Below are 24,868 nucleotides of genomic sequence, written 5' to 3' on the forward strand. Positions count from 1 at the left end.
AACTCATATTTCTCTGATGATTCATGATATTCTGCATCTTTTCATATACTTATTGGCCTTGCAAGTTTCTCTGTCCATTAAGTTCCTGTTCTGGTTTTTGCCCATTTGTCTACTGTGTTATTTTTTATAGAAGTAAGTGCTTATGTAATTCACATATTAATCCTTAACTAGTTTGCGTTTAATGAATATCTCCCAGTTGATGATTGTCTTTTGGTTTCCTTGATAGTGTGTTATGATAAATAGAAGTTCTCAGTTTCCACATAGTCAAAATAGTCACACTTTCTTCTTTGGTTAGTATGCTTCTTTAAGAAATCCTTCTGTTCCGGGAGACACAAAACAATAGTTTTGTGCTGTAATTTCTTCTAAAAGTTTTCAAGTTTGCCTTTCATATTTATATCACCAGTCCACCTTGAATCGCTTTTTGTATGTGACGTGAGGTAGGGATCCAGTTTCATTTTTACCATGTAGATAATTTCAGGACCATTTAATGGTCCCCCACCTCTCCCATCCCAGAGATCTGCATCGCTACCTCTGTCACATGAGTATGACCTCACATACACTGGTCCGTTTGGGGGCTCCCAGTTCTGTTTTATTCACCCTTCATCACTCTCATCAGGCATTTGTTGGTTTTTGTGTTTTCTAAGAACTCTGGCTTTGTTGGTCCTGTTATCTTTTTTTTTTTCTTTCTTCAAGGCTTTCTGTTCTTTAGTATCTTCTACTTTCTTTGTGTTTACTCTGTTCTTCTAACATAACAAATTGGCCTATTAACTCATTAATTTTCAACTTTTTCCTAGGATAATTCTGTAAGGCTATAGATTTGCCTCTAAGTGTAACTTTTAACGTATCCCACAAATTTTTACATATGGTACTTTAGTTATTCAGTTCCTACTATTTTTAAAGAAATTTCAAATATGGCTTCTTCTGACCCATGAAATATTTAGAAGTGGTTTTTCTTTTTTATTTGTATTTTTAAAATTTATCTTTCATTATTGAATTTTAACTCAATTGTATTATGGTCAGAGCCCGGGAACAACATGATAAATATATTCTTTGAAATTTAGTGAGATTTTTATTTCCCTCTATGTCCCATGTATTCTTGAGAAGAATGTTTATTTCTAATAGTTGGGCATAATATTCTGTTTATGTGCATTAATCATGCTTTTTAATCATTTCGTTTTTAACTTTTTTGGTCCATTTGACCTATGAAAAATTAGCACGTTTTGAAATCGCCCATGACAATAGCCAGTTTGTCGATTTCTTCCTGTAGTTCTAACAATCCTTTGAGGCCCCCACCTCCTGCCTGCCCCCAAGAGATGGTGAGTTTTATTTTGTCTTTTCTAAATGGAGATCGGTTTTGCTCAGGAGTATTCCAGGGTGGAGAGCGGGTAGGAGATAGCACGGGCTGTGGAGAGCAGCACGCTCCGAGTGCTGAGGCTGGGTCTTCAGGCTTCTCAGGAGTCTGGTTCCTCTCTGCCATGTTTCCTCTCAGACTCCTCCCACCGTCTGTGTTCCCGCCACCTCTTGGACCGTGCTGCAGTCTCCACCTTTGGACACTCACCCCGTCTGCTTGACTTTCATTGTTCCAGGTTGGTCCCTCCTGAAGTAGTCGAGCTGGAGCCCCTCCCCCGTCACTCTTGGCGGATTGCTGCTCTGCGTTTGAGCTCTGCGGCCAGGCAGAAGCATTCGCTCTTCGCTTCACCCACACACCCTCTTCGGATGCAGGGGCCGCCATTACTTTTAGCAGCTGACCAGGTTCAGGAGGCTGAGAAGTTGGACAGCGTATTTCATTTTCCGGCGACTTCTCCCTCTCTCTCTCCTTCGAGCATCTGGTCTGACTTCTGGCAGGTGGGGCTGAGGGCCTGGCCTGAAATGACACACTTTGTGTCCTTGACCATTCCCGTTCCTGAGAGTCTTCACTGCAGGTCTGGGTGTGTCCCGAGGCTGTCATTCTAGTTCCCGTTCATCCAGCTGATGCTGCGCTTTCTCCCCTTCCTCCTGTGGCTGCTCCTGTCCTTGTTTTCCCACAGCCGGGCAGCAGGCCTTGCCCCTCCACAGACCAGCTGCTCGACCAGACAGGGAACTAGCAGGGGAGGAGTTGCCTTTCCGAGGAGTACTCTGAGGCTGTAGATTACATTTGGGTCTTTGGGAGGGACCTCCGTCATCACGCCTGTGATCATCCTGAGAATAATCATCTTTGGCGCTCACGGCCAGGCATCCCATCGATCGCGTTGGTCCTCATGGCCGGCCTGCTTTCTCTGTGGTCGTCACCCCGGAGCCTGCACTGCCACGTGCATTTCTGCCACTGCGTCTGCCATAGTCTCTGCTGCCTTGGCCATGGCGGTCTTGGCCTCCACAGTGATCGCCTTCCACATCGTCACCTCTGTAGGTGCATGTCACGAGCTGTCTGTGGCGCTGAGTCCTCCAGTCTGTCTGCTTCGTCAGAATCCTGGTTTCTTTCTCAGTCACAGGATCAGTCATCCCTGTCTCTGTGCTGGGCTTGACTGGCAGTACCCACTGGAATTCATTTACCCGGACACGCTTCACGGAGACTCGGCACTGACCGGGGTCCAGGCTGTCAGGCTCAGCATAGCTGAAGCCTTTCAGGGTCTCTCGATTGCCCGGTCCACATGGTAAATGCATTGCACTGACATTTAATCCCACAGAGAATTCTTTAATGGAGACATCTGCCACATCACAAGTTGAGCTCCCTAGAAGAGTAGCGTCGGGTGGCGTCTTAGGAAGATGAGTCTGGTCCTGGGTTCCCAAGCAGCCTGTGGAGCCATGTGCAGGATGCAGTGGTCAACTGGGGGCGCCCTATGCATGCGGTCATCAGCATCGGTGCCAGGAGGTCGAAACTCCTTCCGGGTCACCTTGTATCAGTCAGGCTGACTGGTTTGGGACACAGATGCTTGCTCCACCAGGGTGACCATCCTCAGCCAGGAGTCCGTTAGGGAGGTAGTCATCTTGGTTGTCTGTTTTGCTGAGGCTGCTCTGTTGGGGCAGAATGCAATGTTAGGCTTTTTTTTTAAAGCATGAAAATTTAGAGTTTTGTGTCTACTTGCTGAATTGAACCTTGTATCATTTTCTTTGTTCTCCTTGATAATGCTATTCGTTTGCTATTTTAACTAATCCCAGCTTTCTCTTTCTCTTTGCTTGGTACGTCCCTTTTCATATTTTTGCTTTCAATAAGTATCTTTATTTTGTACATATCTCCTCTAAATTTGTCCATATACATTAATTCTGACTATTTTTGTATTTTGACTCTTTGTGCTTTCTGATAGTCTTGGTTATTTATGCCTTTTTTTTTTTCTTTTCAGCCTTTTTTGAATTGACCAAGTTGTTTTCTTATTGTATTCTCTTCTAATTTAGAAATTATACCTTTTTATTTCTGTTCTTTTATGATTACCCTTGAAATTCTGCTGGGAATGCTGCACAGTCTAAAGTTGAACTGGATCAGTCCATCTGCTGAACATGCAGGAATTTACACCATCAACTCCTGTCCCCTGTCCTTGTCCCGTCCCTCCACTACACGCTTGTTTCCCTTTGTTCCGTATTTTAATGGCTTAAACTGTTTTTGTTTAAACACCGTGAGTACACGTTACTGTTATTTGATTCAGACAGTGTTTATTTAGATTTACTTCTACGCTGCCAGTTCCTTCATCCATCTTTCCCTCCTTGCGTTTCAGATCATCGTTCTGTGGTAATTTTATTCTTTTTATGAAACACAATTTTTAGATTTCCTTGAAGTAAAGATCTGCTTTTGGTAAACTCTCTTTTGGTTTATCTTGCAGTGCCTTTAGTGTTCCCCAAAGAGACCGTCGGTGTTTGAACAATTTTTTGACTTTCTTTATAGGTGCTGCTTCTGTCTTCTGTGCTCACGTTGTCCCTGTTGAGACTCTGCTGTCACTTTACTCCCTCGCTCTGTGTCGTCTCTTTCTCTCTGCCTGCTTTTAACATGGTCTTTGCTTTGGTGATCTGCAGCTTCAGTGCTGCCTGTCTCAAGTGCGAATTTGTTTCTTCGGCTTCATTTGTATATAATTGTGTTTCTTAGAATTGTGGATAAATGTCTGTAATTGGTTCTGGAAAATTAAATCATTTTCTCCCGGTATGACCTCTATCTTCATTTTCTAGGACTATGTGTAGAAAATACATGTCAGAGCTCATTTTATTCTTCATGTCTTTTAGCTTCTCTTTGATAATTTCCATCTGTTTATTTAAGCATTCCTTCTAAATGACTTTTTCAGAGGTATATTCAAGTTTACTGATTCTTAAGTTCTGTCTAATCTGAATAAACTGTGGACTTTAGTTAATATGTGGATATTGATTCCTTAATTATGAAAATTGTAGCACATTGCTATATGACGTAATAATAGGAGAACTAGGTGTGGGGCATATGAGAACTCTACAACTTTTCTGTAAATCTGAAAACTATTCTAAAATAGTTTAAATTCTATCTGGTTCTTTTTCAAATAATGCAGTTCCATTCTCATAGTCTCTCTTGGCTCGACTGTTTTATCTTTTATTGCTGAAAATGATTTTTAAACGTTTGTATTTGGTATTCATAATATTTAAAGTCTTTGGAGGATTAGAAGCTATTGTTTTTTGTTTCTGTCGACTTGCTCATGGTGGCTCATGTTCTTTAAGTCTGATGTTTTTATATTGGTTGCTCTTCATCATGCGTAATCCCAGTGGCTTAAATTGGAGTGTTTTCCTGTGAGCACAGGCATATCTTTCTGCTGCTAGAGGTTCCTGCTGACTTGGGCCGTACCTCAGTGGGCCCTCCCCTACCTCTGCCGGCCCATCCCTGCCTCGTTGGGCTCTCCCCTATCTTGTAGCAGGCTCAGTGCTTTGTCTCTTGATCCTAGTGCTACTGTCCGCCTGCGCTTCCAGGGCAATGCTCTAATTAAAAGAAATTTGTTTTTGCTTACTACGCACCATTCCCTTATGTTACTTCAACCCACTTTGAATAGTGTCATTGTTGGCTACCATTATATGGAGTGAGAGCAGACTTGATAATTTCGTACTTATTGAGAACGTGTTTGAAAAGTACATTGGTTTTAATTTATCTGGGATCCATTTACATTAAAGCGGGAAGACCTTTGAAAATGGCTATAAAATCTTCAGTTTTCAGTTGATTTTCATTGATTTTTCAAAGGCTTCCATTTCCACCGCTTTTCTCATAAAAACATGGCAGCCAGTGTACCTGCAAGAAGATGTAATCCTTGAGCCCATTCTGTCATCTATAGGATGAGTCTTGGCCTGAATGACATCTCAGACCTTGTGACTATGTGTTAATTAGAACCAGTTATCTTTTTACACACACAAAAATGCACATGTCTGCACACACACAGATCATAATATATGCAACTGTGAAGAAGTAAAGAGAACATAATGACTTTAGGGTTTGAGGTCCCTGAATTTGGAGAAGGCTCTAAATGGAGCACAGAAAAGACTACAAACGGGAAAATAGGGTAGACATTAATATTCAGTAATATTTCTCAGTCTTGCCCAGAATGTTCCACTTTATCTTCAGTAGGTTAAGGGTGGTAGAAGTTTAGCCTTAAAATATTTGTCATGCAGAAGAAAGCTGAAGTAGCTCCGCTTTGTATTTTATTTAAAATGTAAATATTGAAGTGGAGGAGTGAAACAACTCGAAAAAATCTGTAAAAAGAAGCATGCAGTCTACGGCCACGCTGCCCTGAACGCGCCCGATCCCGTCTGATCTCGGAAGCTAAGCAGGGTCGGGCCTGGTTAGTACTTGGATGGGAGACCGCCCAGGAAGACCAGGTGCTGTAGGTGTTAATAAAAAAAAAAAAGGCATGCAAGGTTTACTTGGGGATATGACATGGATATGATATGCAGTGTATAGACTGAATTAGGTGCTGTGTTTAAAAATTACGATAAAGGGTGTTGTTGAGACAGTTGATGAAATTACAGAATGTATATTAGATGGTAGTAACACATACTAATTAAATCCCTGAATTTGATTATTGTGCTGTCATTATTTAAGAGAATGTTTTTATTCTTAGGAAATACACACTAAATATTAAAGGGTAAAGAGGGTGACTACTCAGATGGTTTAGATAATACATATATGCAAACCCATGTAAATATTAAATACGTGATGAGAGAGCTTAAAATTATTTGCTTACAAATCAGCACGTGACCTGGTTTCTTTGCTCAGATTGACCCAGATATGGTTTATTCGCCATAGTCTTCTGTAATACTTGTAGTACTAAGTCTTAATTTTAAATGGAGTACTATGACTATGCCAACACGTGATGAGTTGAAAATATTCTGTTAGGTGTGATTTCTTAATTGATTCAATTTGTTTTAATCATTGAAAATAATCCCTTGTCTAACACATGAATAAATTAAATTTTTCATAGGTTTAAGCTGAATTTTGGGACATGGCCACTGCTTCACCAAGGTCTGATACTAGTAATAACCACAGTGGAAGGTTACAGTTACAGGTAACTGGTAAGTTATTTTTTCTAATAATTTAAAATAACGCTTTCCAGATGAAACTTTCCTTTAATCCTAATTCAGTGGGTTTATTCTGTATCTTTTCTTTGAGAGTCATACCATAGTGCATTTGTTGCAATAGACCTCAAAGGTAGATACCCGCATTTTATTTATTCAGTAAATGTTTATAGGACCTGTGCTGGATGCGAAGAGGATATGTCTTTGGTCGTGGGAGAATTTAGGTATTGGAATAGGCATCATCGATTTGGTCCATAAATGATCATTAGGATGGAGAAGGAAGCCAGAGCACAAGGCCCTGGTTCCCCAGGAATTTACAGTGGTGAAACAGGTGCATTTTGTAAAGACAGTTACCATGCAGCGTGCTCATTAACCTGGTGCAGCGAGAGCGTAGGTCAAGGTGCGTTAGGTCTGCTCGGGACTGGAGCAGGCCTGTGGACTTACGGACTAGTGTAGGGGAAGGACTCACGGAGGGCGACGCTGTAACTCCTCGGGAGGAGTCGAAGTTGGTCTCAAGTTAGATTGGCAGCAGAGCGCGTTGGAGGGAGGGGTCAGCGTTTGCAAAAGGATGAAGGATCCATGGTCCCATGGTTAGGTCCCTTCAGATCAGTTGTCCTTGCTGGTTGGAATACACAATTCCAGGCGCAGTGGTCCATCGGCCAGCGGTTGTACTTGTAGAAATTTATTTTGCAGATTTTATACTGTTTATATCATTATAAACAGTACTTTATAATTTATGAAGTATTATATCATTTACATAATTATAAACGATATAATTTAATGTTTATATTTGTTATTTATATAAACAATATAAATATCTGCAAGATAATTTCCTAGAAGTAAAGTACGTATAGAGTTTGTAATGTATGCTATGTATAAATAAGAGTGTGTGCGTGTACGTCAACGTCGAGAGACATGGCGATGGAGACTGGCAGTGGGCTTCCAGGCAGGCAGGGGAATGAAGTGAAGAGAAGGAACTGAATGTGCGTGCCAGTGAGAGCCAAGTGCTGAGATGGCACCACCGATCCGTGCAAGGCAGGGTGTGGAATAGTGTGTGTAATAAGCTCCCACATGGGTGCACACCAGGAAGTGTGTGTGCATGGCTCTGTGCCTGGAGCGTTGGGAGTAAGCTTTGTCTCAGGAGGGCGGGAGTCGGGTCAGGTAAGCAGACGCCCTGTAACCCCGTGGCTCTCCTGAGTGTGAGGTCAGTTGTTTCTAGTTCATGGTGAACAGAGGGAGGAAATGCTTCCTGTCTTAGAAAGCAAAAAAGAAATCCTGACTTCCCTATGATGTTTCTATTTCCGAATAACAAAAGGCATTTATACTTAATTTGACTTTCTCTTTAACCTAAAAGTCTTAATTCAAATGGCAACATAGTTATATCTGTTCTCTCCTAACACACACAAAATAGCAACGTTAAAACTGTCAAAAACAGTAGGGCTGCTCAGTGCAGTCTGAGATCTCTGTGAGTCCCTTCTAAGGTATGTAGTCAATACCACGTTTCAAAGTAATTATGCCACCCACCGGGCGATCAGATTCATTGTTTCCAGTTATTTATTACATTTTATCACCATGGAAAGCATTTGTGCAGTTCTTGAGTCTAAACCCAGGCACATTTGGAGATGCCTGGCTGCTCCGTCCCGTCCCTCCCTCCCCCTTGCCCTATAGACATCGTTAGCTTTGGTCCCTCCTTCCATTGCTGCTTTTTGGAAGCATAGGCAGATACGTACGATACATGCGGTCATCTCTCTGCTCCCAAACCCCAGTTCTTCGCAACTTCTGCACTTGCTTTTCTTCATTTAACAGTGACGCCTGGAGTTTGCTCTGTGGCGGGTGACCGCGTGAACCAGAGGTGCCAGTCTCCCCCCGGGGGCTGGGGCCTCCACTCTTCCCTTCTTGTCACCTTCGCCTTTCGTTCTGTCGAGTACCTTACACCTATAGCCTTACCGATCTAGCGGCACCTGCTGGAATGACTGTACTGCTCTCATTTGTCCCATGTGGAAACGGAGATGGATCAGACACGTGTCTGCCTTTGGGACAGAGGCCAGCGGAGGTCTTAGGCTGCACGCTGCAGGCCTCTTACTAGAGAGCGGTGACCGTGGCATTGTTTTCTCTTTTTAAGATGATCAGATAGTATGACGATGAAGGCTCCTTGCCTGTCGCAGTCTGGCAGGTCATGGTCTTTAAACTGAGAAACTCGATTAGCTGACTTATTTTTATTCTTATTTCTGTTCTTAACCCACATCTGATTGGCAGCAACAAATAAGAATTAGAACATTTATCAAGGAAAGCAGGATAACTAATAGAAAAAAGTCAGGAAACTACCTACCATGATATGATTTACACTGTAGTGTGGTGTGCACGTGTGCGTATTTATTCTGTAGTGTCGTATGTACGTGCATAAGAGCACACAGAAGTGAATCTTCTTCAATACTTTAGATTTCCTGCTTTCTACAGGAAAAGGTGAGAAACCAAGTGTTTAAGTTGTATGAAAAGATAAGACTTGAGAGTGAAAAACTAATGGGCTATTGTATTCACATTTAGAAATTATTAGCTGTTGTGTCTTTTAACAGTTTCACTTTAAAAAATTTTAAATCATTTGTATCTTATTTTATAGGAGTATTGTGAATTATAGATTCAACTTTATTCTTTTGAAATGCTTCAGCATTTATGGAATAACTGCCTTTCTCGTTGATTTGAAATGCCACGTCATCAGAAACTAACATCTCATTCTGTTCTTTTCACCTCTGCTCTTATATCACAGGCAAACTTAATTATTTTATAGTACTTTAAAATATATACATTGGGAAAAATCTCTCATTACTTTGCATTTTAAAACATGCCTTCACTAGAGGCTTTTGAAAAAAAATGGGAGAGAAGCTTTATTCATGCCTCTCGTGACCACATTAAAGCTGTGACAGAAACACAGAGCAAACAGCAAGCACAGTCACCTGGGATCTAGACTAATAGAAGCCCTACACTTAGGGAGAGAAATAATTAACCTGCAGTGGTGAAGGGAGGGGGCAAAGGCACCAGGCGGCCCAGTCCCAACGGCTGAGTGGGACAGAGGCTGCGACAGCTGCAGACGCCTCTTAAAGGGGCCGTGTCCGCAGTTGGACTTTCACGGTGACGGACCTGCTCGTCCTGAGCACCAGCACTGGGTCAGCTGCGCGGGGGCCACCAGGCACTTACTGGGGGACACGGAGTTGCCGGAGCGAGGGCTGGGGGCGAGGCTCTCTCCCAGGCATAAGTGCTGGCGGTGTCCACCGTTCCTCTGTGGAGCCTTCCTCGCTACCAGTGTGCGGACCCAGCGCTGCCACAGCTGAGACATCATTCCCCCAGAGGATTTCCCAAAACTTGGCCTCCCCCAGCTGGCAGCCCCATCCAAGCCACATCCAGGGTGTAACCTCAGCAAGCGCAGTGCTCCTTGCTGAGCCAACTCCAAGACTCACACTCGTGGCAGCTGACCTCGGTTTCTGGAGTGGCCTTTTGAAGCAACCAACTGTAAGCACAGCATCTGTGGTTCGCTTTCTGAATCTTAACAGGTGGTCCTGGAGGGGTAGAGGCTTGGGCTAAATTTGGCCTGCAGCTGAACCCCTCTCAAGACTGTGCCATTGGACACCTACCTCACAAATCCACACTAATAAGACTGGGAGACTAAGAGCTTTGCTTAGTTCATAGAAACAGACACAGAAAGGCAGCCAAGATGGGAAGACAAAGAAGCAGAAACCATATGAGAGAACAGAACAGAGATCCAGAAATAATGGAGTCAAGCAATCTACAGATGCAGAGCTCAAAACGCTGGTTAGAAAGATGCTCAATGAACTTAGGGGAAATGTGGATGAATTCAGTGAGAACTTTAACAAAGAGATAAAAACCATAAAAGTGGAAATGGAAATTATAAAAGGGAACCAGTCAGAAATGAAGAACGCATTATCTGAGATGAAGAGTGTATTAGAGGGAATCAACAGAGTGGATGAAGAAGAGGATCGAACCACTGACACAGGATGGGGAAGCCAAGGACGCTCAACCGGAACAGCAAGGAAAAGGAGCCTGTGGGACACAATTAAATGAAAAAATATCCATGTCATAGGAGTCCCTGAAGGAAAACAAGAAGTCGAAGAGCTATTTGAAGAAATAATGATGGAAAACTTCCTTACCCTGGTGAAGGAAGTAGACATATAACCCCAGGAAACTCAGTCACCAAAAAGGTGAACCCAAAGAGGCCCACACCAAGACACATCATTTTGAAAATGCCAAAGTTTAAATACAAAGAGCATCAAGAGAAAAGCAGTTACCTCCAAGGGAACACCCGAAAGACTGGTAGCTGATTTCTCAAATTATGTAGAACAGAAGGGTTTGGCACAAAAAAATTCAATGTGGTGAAAACCCAGGATCTACAACCAAGACTACTTTATCCAGCAAAGCTATCATTTAGAGTCGAAGAACAGATAAAGAGCTTCCCAGACAAAAATAAGCTAAAGGAATTTATGAACACCAAGCCAGTATTACAGGAAGTATAGGAGGGACTTCTTTAAGAAGATAAAACATGTATCAAAAAACAGGAATAAAGAATGGTAATAACTACATTCCTATCAACAGCTACCTCATGGAAAAGAATTAAGTGCTCCAACCAAAAGATAGAGTGGCCGAATGGATAAGAATACAAGACTCCTACATATATTTCCTACAAGAGACTTCAGATTAACAGGCAGACTAAAAGGAAGGAGACGGAAAAAGATACTGCCTTGATGGACCTAGAGGGTATTGCACTGAATCAAATAAGTCAGAGAAAGACAAATATCACATGATTTCATGAACACGTGGAATCTAAAGAACAAAATAAACAACAAAAAAGAAACTCATACAGAGCATATTTTGAGGGCTACTAGATGTGAGGGGTGTTGGGAGGGATGGTGGCAAACAGCAAAGGGATTAAGTACAAATGGATAGTTACAAAATAGACACGGAGATATAAAATGTAGCATAAGGAAAATAATGTAATAAATATGTAAGAGAGAAAAAGGGTACTAGATTTAGTGTAGTGATCACTTTGTGAGTTATACAGATCTCTAATCACTGCTGTCCAACTCAAACTATATTAGTAGTAGTAATGTATCGTTGTATGCCAACTATAATTGAAAAAATCTCATTGAATGGTACAATGTACATACGAGCAACTAATTGTCTATTATATTTCAATAAAGCCGGGGTGGGGGGTGGATTTTAAAATAGAACGTGCCTTCTCATTCTCTAATTTTCCGTACTTTTCATTTGAATTTGAGTCCCCCGCCCTTTTCCTCCATTGCCCTTTCAACAAAAGCCTTCAAAACCATGTTAGTCTTTTCATCTAGATCATTTAAAAATAATGTATTAAATTGGAGATAATTGAAATTATTCAGTGTTAAAACTTCCAAATCCAGGAATATGTCATGTCATTTTCCTCAAGTCTTCTATCAGTGAAGTTTTATTGTAATCCTCATTGTATCCTATACATTTAAGTTTATTACTAAACTTTCGGGTGGGGGGTATTATAATTGAGATTTAAAAATTTTCTCTTTATATCACACAAACACAACTCTTTTTTTGGTAGATTTTCAGTATTTATATAATTTCACATACAGGACATTCTATGTAGAATACCAAATTAAACTCAGTAATGGGAAAATAAAATTATGTATGCCACTAATTAGAATTCTTATTTTAATAAGGTTATCTTTTAGTTATTTAAAATCATACTATTCTAGCTATTTGTATGCACATTTTGCCAGCATATTGTAAATTTCTTACGAGATTAAAAATTATCTTTTAAAAAACCACTTTCCTTACCTTGCCAGCATCTGGTGTGATTGAGGACTTTGCTAATTGAAGATAGTGGCTGCGTTTTGAATGTTTCTGCAGTTAAGGCTGAAGAGTCAGTAATGATGGCATGATCGTCACCATTGTTGGATGCTGGCTCCCGTTGATGATGATAGTGCTTTGCGTGCCTTCACTCACCACCAATCCTAACAATCAGGTGCTATTGTTCCCCTGATTTTCAGATGAGAAAATTGAAGGTCAGAGAGGTTAATCGACTTACTTAAGGTTAGGTGTCTAGTAAGTGGCAGAGTTAAAATATGAGCCCAGATATGTGCAGCCCAGCACCTTTTCTTTTTAAAGACAATTTTAAAAGCAGCTTTAGGTTTGGAGCAACATCGAGAGGCAGATACAGAGATTCCCACATGCCCCCACACACATTCGGCCTCCCCTGTTACAGAGATTCCCACATGCCCCCACACACATACAGCCTCCCCTGTTACCATCACCCTACCTCCCAGTGGAACATTCGTTACAGCTGATGAACCCACACAGCTACAACGTCATCAGGGTTTGTAGTTTTACCTTAGGGTTCACTCCTGGTGTACATTCTGTGGATTTGGACAAGTGTATAATGTCTTGTATCACTATGGTATCACACAGAGTAGATTCTCTGTCCTAAAAATCCTCTGTGTGTCACTTACTCATCCTTTCCTCTGACCTCCAACCCCAACTCCTGGCAATCACTGGCATTTTTACTGTCTGCATAGTTTTGCCTTTTTTAGGATGTTGTAGAGTTGGAATCATGCATTATGTAGCCATTTCAGACAGGCTTCTTTCACTTAGTCATTTGCGTTTACGGCACTTCCTCGTGCTTCCACGGCCTGACAGCTCATTTCTGTTTAGTGCCAAGTAACATTCCATTGTCTAGGTAGACCACAGTTCATTTATCCATCACGCGAAGGGCATCTTGGTTGCTTCCAAGTTTTGGCAATTATGAATAAAGCTGCTATAAGCATCCGTGTGCAAGTTTCTGTGTGGACATAGTTTTTACCTCCTTTGGGTAGATACCAAAGAGTACGATTGCTGGGTCGTATAGTAACCGTGTGTTAAGTTTGTAAGAAACTACCAAACTGTCCTCCAAAGGGGCCGCACTGCTCCGATTCCCACCGGCAGCGAATGAGCGTCCCTGTGGCTGCACGTCCTCGGCGGCACTTGGTGTCATCGGTGTCCCGGATTTGGGCCGTTCAGATGGGTGCGCAGTGGGGTCTCACTGTCATTTTAGTTTAATGTGTCTCTGATGACATAGGCTGTGGAGCATCTTTTCAGATGCTTATCTGCTGCCTTACATCTTTGGTGAGTGTCTGTTAAGCTTTGGGCCATGTTTTAATCAGGTTGTTTTCTTGAGTTTTAAGTATATTTTGGACTACATTTCTTTGTCAGATGTGACTTTTGGTAAATATGTTCTCCAATTTTGTGGCTTGTTTTCTCATTTTCTTGACATCTTTCACAGAGCAGAAGTTTTTAATGAAGTTCTGCTTATCATTTATTTTTTTCATGGATTGTGCCTTGGATATTATATCTAAAAAGTTATGTTCACACAAAAGTGTGCACTAATGTTCATAGCAATATTATGCATAACAGCCAAAAAGTGAGGACAACCTAATGTCTAGCTGTTGGCGAATGGAGCGTGAGGAGTGGCGGAGCGTCCATCCAGTAGTGTCATCTGTCAGTGAGAGGGACGAAGTGTGTGTGCGTGCCGCCACCTGTGCGAACCTCGAAAGCACGCTACGCGAAGGAGGCCAGTCACGAAAAGACCACGTGTATGAGTTCATGTAGATGAACTATCCAGAGCAGTAGGCAAATCTGTAGAGAAAGAAAGTAGGTTACTACAGTTGAACAAGGTGGGAGTTAGGGATCCTGACCCCTGGGTAGTAAAAAATCTGAGTATAACTTTTGACTCCAAAAACATAACTACTAATAACCTACTGCTGACCAGAACCTTACCCGATAACAGTGAGTTAACGCACGCTTTGTATGCTATACGCAGTACATACTGTGTTCTTACAACGAACTAGAGAAAAGAAGATGTTGTTAAGGATGGGGAAATAGTTACAGTGGTATACGTGTTTTTATGGAAAAATGCACATAAGTGGACCTGTGTAGTTCAAGCCTGTGTGGTTCGAGGGTCAACTGTAGTTTCCTCGGGCTGGGGGGTCAGGGGAGTTGGGAGGTGCTGGGAGGAAACAGGGCGGTGACCAGCTAATGATATGGGATATCTTTTTGGGGTGATGACTGTTTTTTAAAATCGATTGTGGTGGTGGTTGCACAACTACCATTAAATTGTATAGTTTAAATGAGTGAACTATATGGTATGTGAATTATATTTCAGTAACATTGTTAAAATGTCAGGCATTATCATACTCCTGTTATAATGCTGTTTTTTTTTTCATTTTTTCAATGAAAAGAGTTTGAGTTGCATAAGAAGCACAGTTCCATTTTTATTTATTAGTGCAAAACACTGTTTTCTGGCTACATATATTCACTAGTGATTATCATGTTTCTGTTAGTTTCTAGTGCCAAACTAAAAAGAAAAAAGAACTGGTTTGGAACAGCAATATATACAGAAGTAGTCGTAGATGGAGAAATTAAGAAAACAGCAAAATCCAGTAGTTCTTCTAATCCAAAATGGAATGAACAGCTAACTGTGTAAGTACCTTATATAGAGAATGCAAAATTTTCAAAAGGGAGTGTGATTCTTGGAATTATTTTTATTATTATTTTGTAGTGTAACTAATTATCCAGTATGAATGGACAACTTAAAATATGAAAAAATTTTGAATTTCATTGTCTTTACAGAGGAAGCATACTAATCCTTTTGCTTTATGAAGTAAATTATTTCCATATAGCGATGTTTTATTACTGTCTTGGAAAAATAAATAGAGCAGAAAATCAATTATTCTTAATTTTGGCATTTCTGAAATATACAGGGTTATAAATTTGTGTAACAAATTAGAACCAATGCCATCAGTCGTCTTAAATCTTTAGAAATTTGTTCAAATAGAAATAGTCCTTGTGAAGTCTCAGACTCTTGGTGTATTCTTGGTGTTTTGGTTCGCTAATTATAAACATTCTCATCTGGCTTTTGAAGTCCTAATGTTCTTGAAAGTAAATACTCTTAATAATTCAAGTAGTTTACTGTTTCATACAATATTTTTTTCCTCAGATAAACTGAATCATGGCTTTTAAAAAATTATTGAAGTAAATTAATAGGAATTATCACTTAGAATAATGGAATATCCTCCTGTATTTCTGTTATGATTTTACCTGTACAGAAACGTGACCCCACAGACCACACTGGAATTTCGAGTTTGGAGCCATCACACTTTAAAAGCAGATGCTTTATTAGGAAGAGCAACCATAGATTTGAAACAAGCTCTGTTAACACACGACAGAAAGTGTAAGTTTTTCGTTCTAACCTTTCTTTCTTCAAAAGTTTGTTTTAGACACTTTGAACGTGTCCTGAAGCCCTAAAGCAAGAATGTAGTTTCGCATTTGTAAAGGAGAACTCGCGTTGGCCTATGGCTGTGGCGTTATATGCAATAGGGAATGTTTACCGTGGCCTTTGTCCGCCCCGCAAATTTACAGAACGATCTGTCAGTCACGGCTTCTCCAGAGCAGGAGCACTTGCAGCGAGATGACTAGGACACAGGTTTTCTGATTCACAGGTGCTTAACTTTGATTAGAAGCAGTAGAAATTAATACGACTCTAGATAGACAGCCTTGCAGAATTGAAAAATACACTGACAATTGATAAAATTCTTGGCTGCTGTTCTTCTGGCCTCTTGGCTCAGCACTTCACTTGGGCTTGAGTTTGGCGTCAGTTGAATGAGCTGAAATTAAATCTGGGGGGTGTTGTGGGATTTATTTTTAAAAAGAAGCAAACCAATAAAAACTGCTTATAAACCAAACAACCCAACAAAAACATAACAAGCTAGTGATGAATAAAGTTATGTTCAGCACTGAAAACATTTCCTGTCAAATATGAATTCACTCACTGGTCTATGGGGGAAGGTTGATAATAAAAAGGTGTTATGTTTTTGAGATGTGCCACACCCAGAGAATGTTTGATAACCAGCACCCTAAATGTCCAGAATCCGGCCGCACGGAGAGAAGACCCCAGCAGAGGGGTTGGCGGGGCGTCCGCACCAGGTCACAGAGCGTGGGTTTTACGGGAGGAAGCAGCAGCATGGTGTCCCGAGAGAAGGAAGGCAGACTGAGACTTTGGGTCTCATGATGGTGACAGGGAGAGGAACATGGAGCGCCCTGGGTCTCACGTGCCGGAAGGTTCCGGGACACTTTCTGGCAAGACACTTCAGAAAGTTTGTGGTGTGAATGGCAGGCAGGGTAAAGTCCTCGAAGGCGGATCACAGTATGGGGGAGGTGACTGGAACCAAAAGAAATATCTGTGGGGGCCGTGCTGTTCTAGGGTAATTTTAGGGGCGAAGAGACATGATGTGGTCACAGTAAGAAATGTGGCTAGTGCAACTGAGGAGCTTAGTTTTAAATTTTATTTCACTTTAATTAACTTTAAATGTAAATAGCCACACGTGACTACTAGTGGCTGTCATGTTGGATAGTGCAGCCTGGAACTATCTTCTTATGTTCGAGTTACAAAATCAGAGTTTATTCCTGTTTTTCAAAAAAAAAAAAGCTTTTTGCGCACGTATTCTGTTTTCCTTTCATAGAGTTTCAGGTTTTACAGTAGCTATACACCAGCTCTCTGGTAAGGGTCAGTTCTAGAAGCTCCTTTAGTGCGTTTTCTTAACTGCTAGTCCGAAATCTGTTTTGTTTCAGGAAAATCTCTCAATTTAGTAGAGTCCAGGTTTCTCCCTTACTGCGATTCTCTGCCATTTGTTGTTTGTGTTGCTTCTGGCCCCCATATCCGTGTTATTTCATCATGGCCACCTCTCCCCCTAGGCATGTCATGCCATCTCTTAGCTGGGTCTCTGTTTTGTTTGTAGCTCCTTTCTTTGTTGTCTCCAGTGTTGTTTTGAAGTTTTCATGGTTACTATTATGTTTCTGGTTTTCCCTCCAAAGTCATTTCTTTTATAATAGTTCTTAGGATTTTATTTAAAGTTCTCAAAACACGTATTAGTCAATAGATCATCTTTACCTACGATCTTAAATGCTTTTTCCTATAACTTAAGGATTGTTTCTTTTGACCTCAGCAATCTTTTAAATCAGACCCAAGTTGCTTTATTTTTCCACTTGTTAACAGCTAGTAAGGCTTATCTTCTCATTTCTAATTACTTACGATATTTTAAAATAAAGATGCCTAGATGCCTTTGTTTTGGTTTTTATATGTTTGGTTCAAAGCTTCCTGTCTTCCTAGAAGTTGCATACGATACCTATTTTGTGCTCTGATAACTTGAGAGAAGTTAGAAGCCCATAAAAGTAACTGTATCTTCACTTTCTTAGATCTAAGACTTTTATTTATTAAATAAACATTTACTGAGTTTAAGGAAGAAACTTAGAAAATATGAAGAATACACTGTTTCTTCCCGCGTGATAGGAATCCAGCAGTCCGCAGTCTCCATGTCAAAGTGTCTCGCGGTTGCCAACGTCATTGTCCGTCTTCCGCTTTATGAGGCTGATTTCTTCCCACACTCAAGGCTCTGGCATTTTGTTCTCATGTTCTCAGGTGTCCTTTCTCCTGCTGTATTTGGGATAAGGGTGGAGGATTAATTTATTCGAATAAGTTTTCTTCCAGTTTTTTGGAGATATTTACTACTACTTCCTTCACGGTGTAATAGGAGTTGTTAGAGCCATCCGTGGCCTTAAATGAAACTCACGACTCATCCAACATAAAGTCATCTGTATTTTCCCAGTGGAAACCCAACTGTGACTTGCTAGGGAAACTCTCTCACTTCTTCACATTTAAATCCTAGTGAGCCTTCAGTCCCTAACCATCATTTGCTCCATGTCATAAGCCATTTGGGTGATGTCTGAAGCTTTCGTTCATGCCAGCCTCTGATACATTCTCAGAGCATTTGTGGGTTTAATTTTTGCCTCTTTTATGTGTTCAGATCACTTGAACACCATTCGAAATTATGGAAGTTATTTCATTGGCTCTGCAGATATGTGTGGTATTTGTAGCTTGCTTTATGTCACTGGCATTAAAGACTGATATCTGAGATACATTTCTCCCTCTCAGCCCCCGACTGGTTGTTAAATTGCAACTCCTCTGTTATCAGAGATAATCAAAGCTGGACACCGAAGTGGTGAGGACAGATTTTAATCCATCACGTGCTGGTAGAGTAAGGAGCAGGGCCCAGCTTGACCTGGCACGACCCTCCGTTTGTAGGAATTTGCTAGGCGTTTCAAAGGGAAAATCAAGGAGTAGCGGAGTCAGTGGATTAGTCCGGTGAGGAACGTGAAAGTTAGAAAGTGATGATTGGTATGCGTGATGAGCTTTGTCTTCTAGAGTTCTGTTCGGCCACAGACCCGGGGAGACTGGAGCCCTGTCCTTCCTGACAATTACATTTCATAAGAATGGCTTTCCGGTCCTTGAGAAAGGACAGGAATTAATTATGTGATAGTCTCCTCACTTTAACGATTCAAAAATATTATACTCAGTCTTCCCTGTTCAGAATCGCGAGAGACTAGATGACGTGGACAGATTAGTTGGGTCCTGGACAGATGAGTCCTTGAGGCACTGATGGTTTTTGCTGAGGCAGGGGCAGTCTCAAAAAAAAAAAAGACAAAACCTTACGAACTCGAGTTCGAATCATGGGTGATGCTGCTCGCAGCTTCCAGGATACTGTGCTTTTGGCTGACAGCTAGAGAGCAGAGCTGAGCTGGGATGGTTGCAGTCTAGAATCGGGGGTGCCCTCCAAGCGCGGGCAGAAAGCAAAACAGACCCGACTGTACTCAAGCCCAAAAGTAACCCTTCGATGAATATCCGAGAATGAGTGAGGAGATAGTTTAAGAGAAATGGCTGTAAGTGTTCGAACACTGATGAAAAATATGAATCTGCAGATCCATAACACCCCAAGCAGTGGGGAAAGAGAAAGTCATGCCTAGACACAGGGCAGCCATGCGCATGGCACCGAACACAAACAGCAGCTTTAGAGAAAACAGGTCATGTGCAAAGATTTATACATTAGAATTGCAGAATTAGCCATAAGGGGAGAGGATAGTGGAAAAATGGCTTCGAAGAGTTGAGAGAAGGTTATAATCAGTATGAGACTGAATGCCCAACAGAACAGTTGGAGGATGAGAATACATACATTTACAGATTAAAAAACAGAGCATTTACCACCAAGAGACTTACACTAAAGGGTTTAAAAACGCCTTTCTTTAATAATCTACTCAAGTGTCTAAATGTTTTAGGAACAGGAACTAAATCTCCAATTCCAGATGCTTTGAGTGGAGCCAGAAGACAAGAATGAAATAGAATGGTTGCCAGCATAGTTTTCTTCACATAGACTGTTAGACTCCAGGTAAAGCTGAAGTTCATGCACTCGTAGGGGTTCGTTGTATTTCTGCTCGTTTCCCTAATTGTTTTTATTGTTTTTGTGATCTGAAGTGGAACTGAGGTTTATGGAGATACAAATGATTGGGGTGAGTATTCTATAAGGTCTTCTTTTACTACATGGTTCTTAATTTTTTAAAAGAACCAATGGTTAGTAATTTCAGATTTTGTCTTGTCTTTTCTGTACTTGGATAATTAGTATGTTTATGCTGGACATTTGGTAAATGGAAAAAAAAAAGTTTAAAGTTTAAATGTAGGAAAGACCAAAGTCAAGGAGTTTATCCAAGAAGTGAAGGGTCCTATGATTTCAAGAGCTGCAGAAAGGCAGTGGAGATCAGACTGAATCAGGCCTCATCGTGTATAACGAAGGGGATCACCGATAACTTTTAATACATGTTCTGTGGGGTGGAAGTCGAAGCGAAATGACCTTGAGTTTAAGAACTAGATATCCTAATAATAGGAAGGAAATATTTGGCCTTATGTAAAAAAGAAAAACGCTCTCGTCACAGTACTTAGCCTTTGCTGGCGCTTACTGTGTCAGATGTGGGCTAAGAGCACTCTGCGTGGTTTTGCATCTGGACCTTATGACAGTCTCTTTAGTGTGATGCCCTCATCACCTCCATTTTGGATGAGGAAATGGAGACTTAAAATAGCGTGAGTGCTTTACTCAAAGTCAAGCTAGAAGTAGCAGAGCCGGAATGAGTAACCAAACCATCTGACTCCGCAAAAATGTCTCCCGTACAAGAGTTTTGCGTGGCACCCTGGGCTGACGAGCCCGTCTAGGCAGTCGCCACACTGGCCATCTGGATGTATTTACATGTTCTGTGAGGTTCACGCCGTGCAGAGAAGCCACCGGAGACGGTGCCGGCAGCGCGGGTGGGGTGAGGCCGCTGCGGCTCGGCGGGGCCTGCTGACAAATGCAGGTGCCGCTTCCCCATGGCGCGTCAGGTGCTGAGTCAGCCATTCTTCACGTGCAGTTTTGATTTCCAAAACATTTTCATATGTGGCAAAAGATTTTAAGTTAGGATTTTTTTTTTCTAGTGGAAAGAGTGAAAGAACAATTAAAACTTTCCTTGGAAAACAAGAATGGCGTAGTGCAAACTGGCGAGTTAACCGTCGTGCTCGATGGATTGGCGATTGAGCCCGAAAGTCTCACGAACTGCAGTTCGTCTCCAGCCAGTAAGCTGACCTTGTGTGCTTTTAACATTTGAAGGAAAAAAATTGAGAAGTGTATAAAAACCTAGTTTCTTTCTTTCCTGTCGTTCAGTAGAAATACAGCAGAATGGCGATGCCTTACATGAAAATGGAGAGTCTCCAGCCAGGACAGCGACCAGGTAGAATGTCGTATTTTAGTGTCTGTGGCAAAGGAATGTGACATTTCCCATAGATGAAGTTTTTAATTCTAACTTTCGTTTAGCATTTGCCATAGAATTTCAAACATGTGATTTGGTTGAATTCCTGAGAAAGTAGTCTTTTAAAAAATAACAGCTCCGTCGAAGAATAATACACAAACGTAAACTTCACCTGCTTCAAGTGTCCAGTTGGGTGGTTTGCAGTATAATCACAGAGCCACGTGGCCGTCCCTGCTGTCTAATTTCAGAGCGTTCTCATCCCCCTCGAGCCGAAACCCTGACTCTCCTCCCACCTCCTGGCAGCCGCGGATCTCCTTCCTGTCTCACTAAATCTGCCTGTTTTGGCCATTTCACGTAAATGTGATCATACAGTATGTGACCTTTTGTTACTGGCTGCTTTCACCGAGCATAAGGTTCATCCACGTTGTAGCATGTGTCAGTTCTTCCTTATTGGAAATGGGCTTTTAAAAATCTGGACTTGGGTGTGGTTTATCAGCACGTAGAGTCAGGTCCTGTGGGCAGATGGGCATCTCGTTGCTGTCTGACTTGCCACCTTCCTGGAGATCACTGGAAGATGCTCTGCAGATTGTCGTCTTCCCCCAGAAAGCGCCCTGCCATTTCAGAAACGCCCTTGCATTTACTTTTGGTGACAATAGGGGCTTTCTGATTGAAATAACTTAAACTGGAATAAACGCATACAACACATCAAATGTAGTGGAAGGAACAGCTGAAATTCACGCTGGCCCGCAACAGTGCGACCTGCATCACTCGGCACTTCCTGACGTCGGTACTCTCCAGGCGCCCCTCGGCGGTTCTGAGCGCTCGGACGGATGAGCCTCTCTTCTGAACATTATAATTTACGCTGAGCCAGTTAAGGACTGAGTGGGTAGAGCGGTTAGGGTGGTTAGAGCGCACTAGCGTGTAGCTACGTGTCTGTCTGAGACAGCTGCAGGTGGCTACAGTCTGACACCTGACGTCGCTTCCTGCGCATAACACGTGTTGCATCCAGATCGGTTCTTCAGTCCCAGCAGAACTTCGAATGGGCTCTCTCACTCGGACCTCATGCTGGGTGGCTGCGGAGGGGCGCACAGATCGGGATCACTGGGAGCCATTTGCATACTTTACCTGCCAACCTTCCTCAGCACATCTTATTGCAAATATGTAGGTGACAAGGGAGCAGAGGATGGCCTCCCCATTCGTCCTGCAGCTGCTTATTGTGTGCCGGTGTGGTGCCAGACACCAGTCCCGGCACTCACAGCCCCACCCTGTTCCAGGAGTTGTCATTAGTAAACCGTGAGGAGATCGATTAGCTAATAGGAGACAGTGATACAGACTATGAAGTCACTGAAACGGGGCAGGGTGACAGACCGGAAGGGAGCCTGCCTTAGAGATGCCCGGAAACCTGCTCCGAGGAGGTGCCCTTCGAGCTAAAATTAAAAGGCCAAATCTGAGCCATTTATTTATGCAGAGTTCTGAGTGGAGAGCGGGCAGACGACGCAGCAAGTGCCAAGACCCCGAACTTATTTTTGGGTAATTTGTGCTCTGCAAATTCTCCTAACTCCAGAACACAACAGTTACCATCCTGGTAATCTCGTAGTCATTATAATCTTACTGCCTCATACAAAATAATTTGTAATAAACAGTTGAGGACTTTTCAGCATGTTTTTATGTTTCGTGACATTGATATAGTGTATCTGCTGTGAGGTGCGCAGGGAGGAGCCCCAGTATTCAGTAAGATTACAGTAGTTTGAATTGATTTTTATGTTTCATGAGCATTTCGAAAATGCTTTCAGAGCATTTAAAATGAAGATTAATACTCTTAGACTTAAATATTTAAAACGTAGACTTCGAGCATTACTTCGAGGGACTGAATTCATTTTGACTTAACATATTTGTATTTTCCAGTGTAGATTTATCTGCCAATATAGGTACACTTAGAACTGAAAATTAAAAATTTTATGTAATAAAAGCATGCCACATGTTTGTTCATTACTCTCTATACCTGTCATTTTGCTTGAATGTTAAGAATGCAGTAACTAACTCTCATGAAATTTCAGATGAAGTTATTTAATTGTACTTAGCTTGTTGAACTCAGTTGAGGCATCTTCTTTTAAAGGCTGGCTGTCGAGGGTGCTAACGGAATAGATCCTGTTCCTGCGAACACTCCAGTGCAGAACTGCTGCCCCCCTGTGGACAGTGGGGACAGCGCACCTTCACCTCCTCCTCAGGTTGCTGCCAGACCTCCAGATACGCCAGCTCCAAAACCACTCACATCTGAGCCTGCCGGTGACTCTGGTAAGCGCGGCTACTTTATGACACATTGTGCAGATGAAAACTAAACTAAATCGTACGTGTCTGTGCCTATACTCTCATTGCACACTCTTTGTTAATCTTCAGTTCCATGATAGGAGTTAAAAAATTACAATGCCATAACTTTTTGTAATAATTTGAATTATTCTAGATTATTTAGGAAGATATGCCAAAAACCTATTTGAGATCGCAGCACATTTCACTAAGGAAGAAAGTACTTCTACGATAGCTAGATTCTTAGGCTTTATGCCACAAAACATTTAATATATAATACGGAATATATTTCTGAAAGAACTGAAGTGAATTCATTGATTTGTCAGTAATGAATGGTTCCTTTAACCTGTCTTTCAGTATACAAATATTATTTCTACACATGTAACTTAGTAGAAAAACGCACGGAGAGCCGACAGAGCTCTTAGTTTTGTTTTCCCGGAGCGAGTGCCATTCCGCTGGCGGGGAATGCCTCAGGAAGATTCCCTCCGCACTTCTGTTTTTCATGGGGCTCAGCGGTAAATCTCATGAGCTTTTTTGTTTGATCTCTGTACGTTAACGCTTTCAGATGAACCTCTTGTAACGCAGACGTTGAGGACTTGCTTAGGATGACTAACACGTGCGCTGGGGCCGGACCTGGGGTCTTGATCTCTTGAGTCCAGAGCCTCTGTTCTTTCCTGTGTTTATCCATCTATGGAAAAGTATTCAAAAATGGAAACATGTAGGGCTGTAATTCAGTGGTTAAGTGAAAAATAGGTGGGTTTATAGATGAGACAGTTGTGTCTTTACACTTAAAGTTGGGGGGACACCTTCCATGTGTTACGCTGAGAGTTTTCATAAACATAGGAACTAACATGAAATTAAAAAAAAAAATTTAATTGGTTTAGTTAATGCTGTTCCTTTTTAAAAAATATATGATTTTAAAGATGCTGAGTACCAGAATAGATAGAACTTTTTAGGGTAAAATGAATGAGCAGATGCATTTATTTTCTGATTCTGGCCAACTTTCTAGTAAGAATATTTGTCTAAGATTTCTACTAGCAAAGCAGAAAAGGAAACATCTTAGATTTTTCAGAATTGTCTCTAAGATTTGATCAGTAAAGCAGCCGCTGTCTGTGTGAAGAGACATCACATGTGAGCAGCGCCCTCAACAATCACAAGAGTGAGTGCAATAATGAGTGTCCATCCTAAATTAGATTTTATATTTTAAAAGATAACCTGAGGGAGTACCTATAGGAAAGACCAAAATTTCATTTTTAAAAAATATCAACACACAGAAGAACGGTGTATCAGAGTACCAGAGTTTGTCACAATTAAAGCATGAGTCTAGCGCTTTTTGGCTGGAGGGAGTTTTGAGTTGTCAAATACCCATAACAAAAAAACATGATGGGAAAAAACC

At 41.6% G+C, this 24,868-nt stretch overlaps 1 protein-coding gene, 1 long non-coding RNA gene and 1 other non-coding gene across 4 annotated transcripts in view; 2 read left to right on the plus strand and 1 right to left on the minus strand.

The window, feature by feature from the left end:
- Positions 1 to 24,868, plus strand: part of WWP1 (WW domain containing E3 ubiquitin protein ligase 1) — a 77,261-nt gene that overhangs the window by 19,977 nt on the left and 32,416 nt on the right. Inside the window, exons 3-8 of the mRNA XM_039841976.1 lie at positions 6,390 to 6,480; positions 14,850 to 14,988; positions 15,615 to 15,739; positions 20,858 to 20,995; positions 21,084 to 21,150; positions 23,285 to 23,463. Of these exons, the coding sequence (XP_039697910.1) occupies positions 6,411 to 6,480; positions 14,850 to 14,988; positions 15,615 to 15,739; positions 20,858 to 20,995; positions 21,084 to 21,150; positions 23,285 to 23,463 (718 nt within the window). The 5' untranslated portion in view covers positions 6,390 to 6,410. The remainder of the gene's footprint in view (positions 1 to 6,389; positions 6,481 to 14,849; positions 14,989 to 15,614; positions 15,740 to 20,857; positions 20,996 to 21,083; positions 21,151 to 23,284; positions 23,464 to 24,868) is intronic.
- Positions 109 to 13,408, minus strand: LOC120585576 (uncharacterized). Of its 2 annotated transcripts, none has more exons than XR_005648453.1 (3): positions 12,865 to 13,408; positions 12,313 to 12,513; positions 109 to 2,991 (listed from the first exon to the last, which is right to left on the minus strand). It is a non-coding gene; the product is annotated as an uncharacterized LOC120585576 (long non-coding RNA). The 2 variants fall into 2 exon arrangements; XR_005648454.1 differs by lacking the exon at positions 109 to 2,991 and adding an exon at positions 3,004 to 5,203.
- LOC120585658 (5S ribosomal RNA) lies at positions 5,681 to 5,799 on the plus strand. Its single transcript, XR_005648468.1, has one exon. It is a non-coding gene; the product is annotated as a 5S ribosomal RNA (ribosomal RNA).

This window comes from Pteropus medius, unplaced genomic scaffold, assembly GCF_902729225.1.
Source record: "Pteropus medius unplaced genomic scaffold, Ma_sr-lr_union100, whole genome shotgun sequence".
Classification (NCBI taxonomy): Eukaryota; Metazoa; Chordata; class Mammalia; order Chiroptera; family Pteropodidae; genus Pteropus; species Pteropus medius.